At 46.9% G+C, this 12,033-nt stretch overlaps 1 protein-coding gene across 2 annotated transcripts in view; it reads left to right on the plus strand.

Annotated features, from left to right (window-relative positions):
* LOC102368415 (cytochrome b-c1 complex subunit 9) overlaps positions 1–2,439 on the plus strand; it is a 2,751-nt gene extending 312 nt beyond the window's left edge. Inside the window, exons 2-3 of one of the 2 annotated variants that reach the window (XR_003092062.1) lie at positions 571–678; positions 1,811–2,439. Coding sequence is in view for 1 of the 2 variants with exons in the window: in XM_006016821.3 (XP_006016883.1) it covers positions 1,811–1,858 (48 nt within the window). In the remaining variant the exon portion in view is untranslated. The remainder of the gene's footprint in view (positions 1–570; positions 679–1,810) is intronic. The other variant, XM_006016821.3, reaches the window with a different exon arrangement.
* Positions 2,440–12,033: the final 9,594 nt, after the last annotated feature.

Here is a 12,033-nt window from a genome sequence, read left to right on the forward strand (position 1 = left end):
ACAGCTTCACCCGGAAGGACGCGGCGGGCGTGGACTGGGTGCTCCCCGTGCCAGGGCGCCACCGGTGTTGGTCTCCGGGGTGATGCATTTTGGCAAGCTGGTGCTAGTTCCCTCACGTGAGCGGTCTGCTCTGCCCATCGAGCTGTGGTGGGAAGTGGTTCAGCGCCCTGCGCATCGGCGCCAAGTCATCTTTCTAACCATCTGTGTCGTGTGTGAAGGGTTTGCACGCTCCTGTGGCAAGGCTCCCCACCTCACCCCCCGCCCCTTGGAGTTGGCTACACCTCTCAGCTTGAGCTGTTTGCTTTCCTGCAAGCCTCTCAATTGAGTCATTGCATCACAGTGTTGTAAAGGGCCCTCCCCTTGGCCCCCCAGCCTGGCACTGAGTGTTAACTCTCCCTCGAGGAGCTGTTTTTTTGTAAGGATGTGAAGCCTTGTTTTGGGATGGTGACAGACAATTGGAGTTCCTGTGTCCACACGGGTCTTTACAAATACTGATTGTGCCAGTTGGTTGTTGTGTTTAGAACTAAGATTTGCTGTCTTGACTGAAATGGTTTCTGTCTTCCTCTGTAGCAAGAAGTATGACCTCTTCCTGGGATCTCTTGAGTGTATATTAACAAACTTGACAGGAGCAGGATGCTGGTTGCTATGGTTCCCCTGCTGTACCTGTGGCAGATGAAGGTGTTGTGTCTTGTGTTGTGGCAGGGTTGACAGCCTAGTTCAGGGGTGGGCAAAATGCAGCCCGCCAAGCCATTCTATCCAGCCTGCGGGGGCCATAAAAAATTTAGAAAACTAATATGTATCTGCCCTGGGCTGCCTGTCATGCGGCCCTCGATGGCTTGCCAAAACTCAGTAAGCGGCCCTCTGCCTGAAATAACTGGCTGCCCCGGCCTAGTTTCTCTAAGAGGTTAGTGGTTTGGATAGGGATGATCCTGCCTCCAGCAAGGGTTAGACAAGATGACCTCTGGAGGTCACTTCCAGTCCGAGTTCAGTATGGCTCTATGGTTCCTTCCCAGCATGAATAAGAAGCCAGAAGCATTGTTACTGTAACACTTTTCTGTTGACTGTTAAACTTCAGAGTGGGGGAGCAGTGAGAGAGGACAGGCAAAACACCACACTTGGTCTCCTATATTTTTTGAAAGTCATCTGCATTCTCTGCCTGCTTCTATGTCTGAGGCAGATGCTAAGTATAGGACTGCACTGGGTATGATGCTCTGTCCATGCAATTACAGCATTCTGCTGGGGAAATGCTTGTACAGAGCTATGGTGGTGCTCCCACCAGAAGCTGCATTAAGTCTTCTGGCGGTTGGATACAGGGGTCAAGAAAAAAGTGAAGCAATAAATGTACTGGCCCAAGTGCAGAAAAGAAATGGATAGGACAAAAGACAGCAAGTGAGTGGAGGAAGGGTGGGGTCTCACTGTACCACCACTGCGCGAAGGCAGTTCACCAAAAGAGTTGGCACCTTTTTATGTTGCTAGCCCCACTCAACAGTGTAACACCTCCTTTGGCAATTGCCTCAGTACTCATTGGTTTCAAAGAGGTACTGAGCATTATGAAACAGAGTACATGTAATTCCCAGAATGCAGTGGTGCAGTTACAGGGCTTTGCAGATGTGCCAAAGTGGTCCTCCAAACTAATATTGGTGCCTGATGTGCTATCATCACCAAGACAACCAAATGTCTCCTGCCATTGCAGTCCTTACAGTGAGTCCTCACTTGTAGATCTTGCCTTCTGCCTTAATGTAAAATAAGCCCAGCACCATTGGGGAGATCATAAAATTGTGGGTTTTGTTTGGTTTTTCCCCAAATGCAGAAGCTGTGGAAACATATCAAGCACAAGTATGAAGATGACAAACAGTAAATTGCCAAGCACCGGATCCATGGTGGGGTATTTGTGGTGTTCTGTGCAAGGCTTTCCATCTCCTGATGCCAGCTATTGAAAATGAACAAGGATTTCTGACTGAAGCCAGAGCTGCATCCACCACTTACAGCTATGACCGAGAACTAAATGGACTCAAGGATTTTCTCTTTATTGTGTTGAAACTTACCATGGTAAAATAATAAAGTCACTGACTTGTACCCCTTATGCTTGCATGTTCATCTGAATTAACCTGGTGCTCTGTATGTAAGGGAAGGTTTTCTCTTCAGAAAATGGAGGGCTCTTATTTAGTCTGCCACTAAGTGCATTTTCAGTATGGAAAGAAGATACTTTTGGTGTAACCTGAAAGATTTGAAAGCATTTATATAGCTGAGGGCTGTTGTCAATATTTACTGCCTTTGCTTGGAAAATTTTCCCATTTTTGACTCATAAATGAATGTTCAGACAGCAGCAAAAGCCTTAAATAGGCAGACATAATAACTAGCCAATATGTCACAGCAGAAACAATCTGCCCTTAAACGCTTGTTTTTATTGAACTATTAAAGGGCTGTTTATTTGCAAAAGTTATTTCTCTTTTAGTCAACTGTATTTCACTGCCTTGGGGTTCACATGATGCTTTAGTTTCACATGTTTCTTAAAGTGATTTTTAGATTTCCCCAGTCTAGGAGCAAGAGTATAACTTTTCTTGCATCTCAAACAAGCCATTCTTTATACACTGGCAAATTATGTCTATTTACTTATTCAGCAAAAGGGTTGCTTCAGTGACCTCAGGTTAATTAAAAAAAAAAAAAAAAAGATTATCTATCCCTGTTTAGTGAAGTGATCTTTTCCCAGGGCTTTTCAACCTTTTTTAAGAAGTGTACTCCTAGTGGCAGTGGCTGGGGACGGGGGTGGGGGGGGGGGGTTGAATTCACTGCCCCCACACCCAACTTTCCCAAAGCCGATTGCACATGCAGCTCTACAGGCTGCTAACGGGCTTTGCACCCCACGAGTTGCGCACCGCCCACCAGCAGCTTGCAGAGCCACATGTACGACCAGCCGTGGGAAAGCAGTGCTCAGTAGTGGTGCGAGGTAGTGGATGGTGGTGGTGGCCACTGAATGCGAGCTCCCCTTCCGCTGCCCCCTACTTGCCCTTATTGAATCCCATCTGACAGCAAACTGCTTCTCCAGTCTATCCCTGTCATTCTGTTCTTAGCCCTGCCCTTCAGAGTGCCCACAATTCCACCCAGCTTGTGAAGCATGTAGCATTTGATCCTGACTGAAGATATTAAACAATATCAGACCCCAGGGGAACCCCACTTGATACCCTTTCCTGACTAGATATTGAGCCATTGGAGACTATGCACTGATTATAAAGATCTAACCGGTTGTGCATTCACCTTGCAGTACTTCCAGGCCATTCTATCCGACCCATGGGGCCCCTCAAAATTAAAAAAATGAATATTAATCCTAATCTGCCCCTGGCTGCCTGTCAAAGATGATAGGAGCCAAAGACAGTAGGACTGAGGGGAAGTCACAGCAGGCTCCTGCAACAGCAAGGTCCACCTAGCCCCCCCTCCCCCCACCCAGCTGAAAGCCCCTGCCTGTCTGGTCTGGGAGCATGGGGTTGTTTGCCTCCCTGTACTGCAGTGGAAAATTCAGGTAAGGGAAGAGGCGGCGATTGCCTCAGTCCTCGGGGCCTGGCTGGCTCCTGCTGATTCCTGCAGTCCGGCCATGCAGCCAGGAACCACATGGTGCAGAGCGGCCAGCAAATACCCAGGAAACTCGGGAAAGTGGTGGCAGGAGGAGTGGAAGTGAGTGGCGTGTGGGAGCATGGGGCCTGTACCAGTGTCACCAGTGGGGCCCAGAGCGGGGTGGCAGGAGTGCAGGGTGTGGGCTGGCAGGGGTCTGGAGCTGGCTTGGGCTGTGCCAGCAAGGAGAAAGGGGAGCTGACCTGGCTCCGTAGAGCCTCAGCCTGCCAGGACCCCATGTTCCTGCCATCCTGTTCTGGGCCCTGCCTGTGCAGGCCCCGCGCTCCTGTCCGGCCTTTTCCTGGCTCCTGTGCACCCACTCGCTTCCACTCCCCAACCCCCAGCCCCAGCCCCATGGTACAGGCGGGGATGAGAGTGCGCAGCCCTGACCCTGTGCTTGCCCATCTAGGCTGAGCAGCAGCAACGCAGAACAAACTGCTGCTCAGCATGGGGGGGGAAAAGCAGGACCTTCCCTGCCCCATGGCCAGCGCTTCCTGGTGCAGCTGCTCGGAGCCCACATGGAGCTGCCTGTCTGCCGTGTCACTACTGCCTCTCGGCTGTCCCGCAGGGCAGCAGTGGCAGCAGAGAGCAGGCACAGCCAGCCCCATGGGGGCTGCACGCAGCTGAACCAGGGAACGCCAGCAGTGGGATGGGGATGGGCTGCTTTTTCCCCCAGCACTGAACAGCAGTTTGTCCCTATGAAGCCAGGCCAGCTCCCTTCTCTCCTTGCTGGCGCAGCCCAGCCCAGCTCCATGGACCACTGCCAGCCCACATCCCATGCTCCTGCCACCCCATTCTGGGCCCCGCCAGCTCTAGCCAGAGGATGTCAGTGCAGGGCCTACGCTCCTGCATGCCTGCTCACTTCAACTCCCCCTGCCCTCGCTGCCACTTTCCCGCCCTCCTGCCAACCACTCTGCACTACATGGCTCCCATACCCAGAATACCATACCCACACACACACATTTCCACAAACCCTCATACCCACCCAGCCACCCATACCCCCCCGACACCTCTGCACACATAACACACAGTATATGAGTAAGACTACATTTTGAGCTATTATGCAATCACTTCTACATATACAGCACAAATGCACACAAATCCTGTCAAGGGGTGGGGCTACCCATGCGGCCCTCAACAGCTTGCCAAAACTGGGTAAGCGGTCCTCTGCCCGAAATAACTGCCTGCCCCTGCTTTAAGGTCAGAGCTGCTAGGCTCTGGAATGGGCTCCCAAGGGAGGTGGTGCTCTCCCCTATCTTGGGGGCCTTCAAGAGGAGGCTGGATAGATATCTGGCTGGGGTATTATGATCCCAGCACTCATTCCTGCCCAGGCAGGAGGTCGCACTTGATCTGTTCAGGTCCCTTCTGACCCTAGAAACTATGAAATCAGGACAAAAATACATTTTTTAATTAAAATATATTAGTATGGGTATTTGATTTTTAGCACAGGCAACCCCTGCTTAACACCATTTTGCTTAGTGCTATTTTGCTATAGTGCTCATTTCACTTTGATACCTGGTTTCACTTAGTGCTCATGGGTTTTGTTATAACACTCATAGGTATTGGGCAAGGACGGGTTTTGTTATAACACTCATGGGTATCAGGCAGGGAGCATCGGTGGCGCGCAGCCTCATTGCCATCTTGCTTCGTCAAAAACTTTCGTGCTCTGGGCTCTTTTGTGCTTGTGTCATCATCTTGCTTCATTTTTTTGAGTTGCACCATGAGTCAGAAATGTACAACTGACTCTGAGAGTCCAAGTGCTGAGAAAAAACGGCACAGAAGAGTAATATTGGAGCTTAAATTGGATGTCCTGAAGCGAACTGAAGCAGGGGAATGCCGGAATGAGGTCTGTAGAGCATTGAATTTGGCTGGGTCAACTGTTAGGACCATATTGAAAAATAAAGACAAAATACTGTGGTAGAATTGTAATTCCTTTGAATGCTTTGAAACTCAGTAGGAGTAAGGCTCCAATTATGTTAGAAATGCAGAGGCTGTTAAGTGTGTGGATTGAGGATATAACTCAATGCTGTATGCCCTTGAGTATCCTGCTTATTCAGAAAGCTAAGAGTCTGTATGATGGTTTACAGAAAAAATTGCCTGAGGGGTCTGCTTCTGAGCCTTTTTATGCAAGTAAGGGGTGGTTCAAAAGATTTAAGAGGCACAGCAACTTGCATAATGTTTCTATTCAGGGTAGGGCTGCTAGTGCTGACACCCAAGCAGCTTCCAGTTATAGAAATAAGCTTGTGGAAATTATTGAGCAGTGGGGTTATATGCTTCAGCAAGTCTTCAACACTGATGAGACAGGCCTCTTCTGGAAGAGGATGCCTTCTAAGACCTACATTTCCAGGGAGGAGAAGTTGATGCCAGGTTTTAAGGTGTCCAAAGTGACTTACTTTATTGCTTGGTGGTAATGCTGCAGGGGATTTTAAATTGAAACCATTGCTTCTGTACCACTCAGAAAACCCCAGGGCTCTCAACAGGCATCTTAAAGGCAGTCTGCCAGTCATTAGAAAGTCTAACAAGAAGGCCTGGGTGACAATGTCAGTCTTTCAGAGTTGGTTCATGGATTATTTGTGTCCTGCAGTTGAGAAATACTGTGCTGAGAACCATCTGTCCCACAGACAATGCACCAGGCCATCCTACCACACTTGATGACCCCAGTGATAATATAAAAGTTGTTTTCCTGCCCCCAAATACCACCTCCATCATACAGACCATTGACCAGGGTGTCATTGCTGCCTTTAAGGCTTATTACATAAGGAAAACATTCACCCAGGTAGTCAGGGCTACAGAAGAAGAGGGTGCTCTGACCCTAAAAGAATTTTGGAAGGGCTATAATATCTGTAAGGCAATAAATAACATTTCAAGTGCCTGGGATTAAGTGCCTCCAAAACAATGAATAGTGTCTAGCGAAAGCTTTGGGCAGACTGTGTCCAGGATTCCCAAGAGGTTGAGGAACCAGTGGTGACAGTTCAGGACAATATCGTTGAGCTTGGAAGGAAAATTGAATTTGCTGAACTTGAACCTGAGGACATTCAGGAATTGATCGATTCCAACAGGGAGGAATTGAGTAATGAGGACCTCATTCAAAAAGAGCAGCAGAGAAGCCATGAAGAGGAAGAAGATGCTGAGGAGGATGTTGAACCAGCAAGGGCCTTAACCAGCAAAGGCATGGCTGAAGCTTTCAAACATCTTGAAGCTTTTCTTTCCTACTTTGATGAGAATGACCCTGACATGCGGCGCAGTTCTGAAGTTGCAAGGAGTTAACAATGAAGTCAATTGTTACAGGCTGCTTTACAATGAAAAGAAGCCCAAAGTGCAGCTATCAATGGATTCCTTCTTCAGGAAGCGCACAACTCCTGCTTCAACCCCTGCAGCCAGCCCTCAAAAAAATCCTCAGTCAAGCATTTCTAAAGCCCCTGAAACTGAGACTAACCCTGACAGCTCTGATTCAGAGTGCTCAAGGAAGCCAAAAGAGCAAAAAGTGAAAGTGCATCTGTGCATACAGTTATTTTATGTTGTAATTTTATACAATTTCAAAGTTCAAAGTGTTAAATAAAGTATTTACATACATGGGCGACTGGTGCCTCCTGAGTCCTTTGGGAATGAATTATCTGGTTATATGTAGAGAACAGGGGTACTAAATAGGTTGGAGTAATTTTAAATTACTCTCCCCATGGCAAACCCTCCTCCCCAAAGGAGTACTTCCAGGGGCAAGGGGAGGCACTTCTGGTGGCAAAGATCAGAGATTAGGGATTTAAGGTCCCAAGGTGATGACCAGGGGCCAGGGCACCTGTCAAGGGGCAGTGCTACCCATGCGGCCCTCTACAGCTTGCCAAAACTTGGTAAGCAGCCCTTCACCCAAAATAATTGCCCACCCCAATCTAGTCTGTGTTTCCTAAGCTGGTTAATGAGAATGTCATGGAAAACAGTGTCAAAAACCTTGCTAAAGAAAATGGTGTTTCCTTTAACTTCTCGTCCTGTTCACATTTTGGGCAATTAATGCACATTAAGAGAATGTAGAATGATGTAGTAATGAAAATATGATTATTCATTTGCAACACACTGTAGGAGCTGAAGCACTTCTAGATACTGGCAGGGCGGGCTACAGTTGTCAGAGCACTGGTATTTTTAAAACCTGCTGCAACCCTTATGTGAGTAGAGCACGCTATGTTAATCTAAAGTCAGATGGGGCAGCAGCTTTTAAGAACTAACTTATTCAGAAAGGTATAAGCTTTCATAAGCTACAGCCTACTTCATCAGCTGTAGAGAGCAGGGGTACTAAATAGGTTGGAGTCATTTTAAATGCAAAGGATAAAGAGGAGGATAGGATGGCAAAGGGAGCTGAAGAGATTGAAGACATAAACAAAGCAGTTACCCCAGCAAGGGTCATAAGGGTTGAAAAAAATTAGTCCAGGTAAATGGGATAAGAATTCAAGAGTCTCTATGGAAACTGCACTTAATACAAACCAGCTTGTGGATGGCTTCAGCAATTTTGCATTCAGATTGTTTTTTGAAATTTCATAGTTTAACAACAGGTACTCCAAGGTACTCAGTGATGGAATGACCACAGAGGTTGAATTGTTCTACCACAAGCTTTGACATCCTTGTGGAATTGGTGTCAGATTGGTATCTATTCACTCTCTCATGTAGGGATCGCCTACGCCCTTCCAGCCTCCAAGGACATCCATCTTGCAGACTACCTACCTCTTATTCCGACCATGCTACCAGGCCGTGCTTAATTCCCAGATGCCAGGTGTGCCCCTTCATCACAGACCATACCATCTTAGATTCATAGATGCTAGGGTCGGGAGGGACCTCAATAGATCGAGTCCGACCCCCTGCATAGGCAGGAAAGAGGGCTGGGTCTAGATGACCCCAGCTAGATGCCTATCTAACCTCCCCTTGAAGACCCCCAGGGTAGGGGAAAGCACCACCTCCCTTGGGAGCCCATTCCAGACTTTGGCCACTAACTGTGAAGAAGTTCTTCCTAATGTCTAGTCTAAATCTGCTCTCTGCTAGCTTATGGCCATTATTTCTTGTAACCCCCAGGGGCGCCTTGGTGAGTAAAACCTCACCAATTCCCTTCTGTGCCCACATGATGAACTTGTTTCATCTTAGATGAAACAAAACTGATTAAAACATCTGGAGTTCATTCACCTGCTTCCAGGGCCTCTGCATTTGACAGGCAGAACAATTCCTACATGAACAAATGAAGAGACACCAAACTATCCATTCCGGAAAGATAAAAGCCTGTGGCAGAATACTTTACCTCCCCTTTTAATCTCTTCAACCCACCTTTGCCTCCCTCAGCAGTGCCCCCCGCTTTGCCATCCTATCCTCCTTTCCCTATCCTTTGTTTTTAAGTTAACTTTATTCCTTTCCATTTAGTGCCCCTGCTCTCTGTAAGTCCATTTATAGCATCTGATTCCTTTCTGAACAAATTGTCACCCTGCCTATCTCAACTACAGTTACTCTGAAGCAATAATGCAGGTTCCTTATTCTGGTACTTGTTTTTAGCACCTTATGTACTGTGTATACAATCGCTTTAAGAATTTACAAGCTAACCACCACAGACATGAAGAAAATAAGGGACAAAAATATGTATGGTAGTGACTTGAATTTAAATTCATGATATTGGTTTTCCTGCTTTTTCATCCAAATACCACCTCTCACAAGCCAGAAATTGAAGAAGCTAAATATTACCTCTACAGAACATTCCATTAAAATTAGTCCAAAGGGAACCTTTGAGTGTCGGGGAGCAGTAAAAAAAAAAGAGTCTTTGAACAACAATATGGGTGGAATAGAAATGAGTGACTTGCAGTAGTACTTCATACTCTGAATGCAAGGTATGCTCAGTTCTACCTATTCTGCTTCCACCAGTAATGTCTAACTGGAACAAAAGTGAGGGAAGATGTGATGTGAATTACAGGTTGTTTTTCCATGGCTGTAGTACTTGTAGGAGAAAAAAATATTATTATAAATAGATTTTAGCCACAGAAATTTTGAAATATTTACCTTTTAGTTGGTACATTTGGAGGATCAAAAATATGCTTGTTTTTTCACAGGCATGACTAAACTTAGTACCTCAAATACATTTTTATAGGTGTTTTAGAGGAAAGGCTTAATCTTTTTTGGGATGGTCTAACAACAGAGCGTATCAATGTAGCTTTGAATTCAAGTGCTACCTGCAATGCTGCTAGCTGCATGCAATACTGAATACTGATCAAGCAATAGATTTTCTACTCCTGAAAAGTAAGACCTAACAATGAATAAATATAAATAAAATAGTAAGGTGGGTGCTATGGCAGTCTGGCAACCCTCCCCGCCCCCGCCCCCCCCCCCAAACGAAAACAAAAACAACCCCAAAACCAAAAAAACAAATGAAGCTACTAGCAAAAAGTAGCTATAAAGGGTGAAGATTGTAAGTGTCATACTGGGTCAGACCAATGGTCCATCTAGCCCAGTATCCTGTCTCCAGCACTGTCAGAAGTGAATGCTAAAGAGCACGCTGAACCAGATCTATCCAGAATGATCTATCCCCTAATTCAGTAATCTCCCTGGCATCTACCATTGTAGATTTAGAGATACCAGAGAAAAAATCTTCAACCCTTCTGTTCAATGCTAGTTGAAGGTTAGTTACTGTAACAAGTAACTATGGATTTTGGAAACAGATTGTCAGGAAATCCTGACAATACATTTCAGAGAAATCCAACTGCTTAATTCCTTTCCCCCATGCTGTCATGCATACAGAACAAGTAGTAAGTTAAAAAACCTTTTTCTCAGAACATTCAGCACTTCATTTTATTTGGGTGTTGGACTAGGTGACCTCCTGAAGTCCCTTCCATCCCTAATTTTCAATGATTCTATGAAAAATGGTGTCAGTTATATATAATAGTTTCAGAAAAGTCCTGTATTATAGCATTTGGCAGTAGTACTAATTAACTGTACAGTCTCCTCCCTCTGCATATATCTAGGCAGTGAGGTATGTGCTTATAGAACTTAATGCAAAAGTCATCTTGCTCTAGAATTTGGAGAAATAAAACTAGCACTTTGCAAACAGTGCTCCCAACCTTATAGCTACTTAATTCAGCACAAGGCTAAGAGTGACAGCAGGAACAACAGCAGTACAAAATACACGGAATAGAAACTATTCTTGACTTTTCTTGGAACAGGTTGACTAACACCAGCTTGTTTGAGGAGTTCTGTTCATCCTAAAAAGTGCAAATAAATCATTCGTGTTCCTACTAATGAGAAGAGCACTCTAAAAATATGCTTCATAGTCTAGCTATGGCAACTGGGTACAGTAGTCTTTGTCGTGGTATTGAACACTTCACAAACAGACTAAAGTGAATTAAAGACCTGTATATTGTTCTATAGGGAATCACTGACAGAGCCCCAAGAAAAACCTCTCAATAGGTATAAATTGTTGTTGTAGATTAGGGGTGGGCAACTATTTTTGGCCACGGGCTGCTTAACAAGGTTTGGTGAGCTGTCAAGGGCCACATGGATAGCCCTGCCCCTTAACAGGTGCCCCACCCCCTGGCCATCATCTTGGGTCCAGAGGTCCCACCCCCAACCCCTGCCACTGGAAGTCCCTCGCCTTGTCCCCTGGAAACAGTCCTTTTGGGAGAGGGGAATTGCCATCTTAGAACCAGAAAAAAAGAACATCATACACTAAAACTCAAGCACCTACTAGAACATATTTTATTACAAAAAATATTTTTGTCATGATTTGTTTGTGTACTGTGCATCAAGGTGATTGCATAACGCAAAAATAAATTCTTAGCCTTTTATATTGGGGGGGGGGTATGGGGGGGAGTGTAGCTGTGTGGGGGGGGTATAAGGTATGTTGGGGGTTGGTGTGGTGTTTGTGGGGTGTGGGTCTGTGACTCTAGAACACTGTCCTCTCCTGCAGACAATACAGACAAGGCAGGCATTGCTGGGGGGTGTGTCTGTGTATGTGGTTTGTAGGGGGTGAGGATCCCCCCACACTCCCCCTATGGCTGGCCAGTGCTGCATGTTGCAGCAAAAAGCGCAGCCCCCGCTGAGCTGAGCCGAGCCAGACGCTTTCTCCACCCCAGCCCACTCCAGTACCTGGGTCTTCCCTCCTGTGCCCCGCGAATGCAGGGAGCACCACAGAAACAAATGGCCCGGTGGGGGCTGTGTTCCTTGCAGCGCTGGCCAGAGCCAGGCAGCAGGGCCGAGCAGAGTGCCCCTCCCCTGCTGTTGTTGTCCCCCACTGCCTGCCAGGGCTACATGCCATGGCAGGGGAAGAGTACGCCCCCCATCCCGCCCCCCCCTCACCCACACCCTGCCCACCTGAGCTCCATCCTACTGATGCCCCATGAGCATCAGGGGCATGAGCTCCATGCTGCAGCCAGCCTCAGCCCCATGCTCTGTGCTCCTGCCCAGCTGCAGCCCCTC

The sequence above is a fragment of the Alligator sinensis genome, unplaced genomic scaffold (genome assembly GCF_000455745.1).
Source record: "Alligator sinensis unplaced genomic scaffold, ASM45574v1 scaffold216_1, whole genome shotgun sequence".
In the NCBI taxonomy this organism is placed as follows: domain Eukaryota; kingdom Metazoa; phylum Chordata; order Crocodylia; family Alligatoridae; genus Alligator; species Alligator sinensis.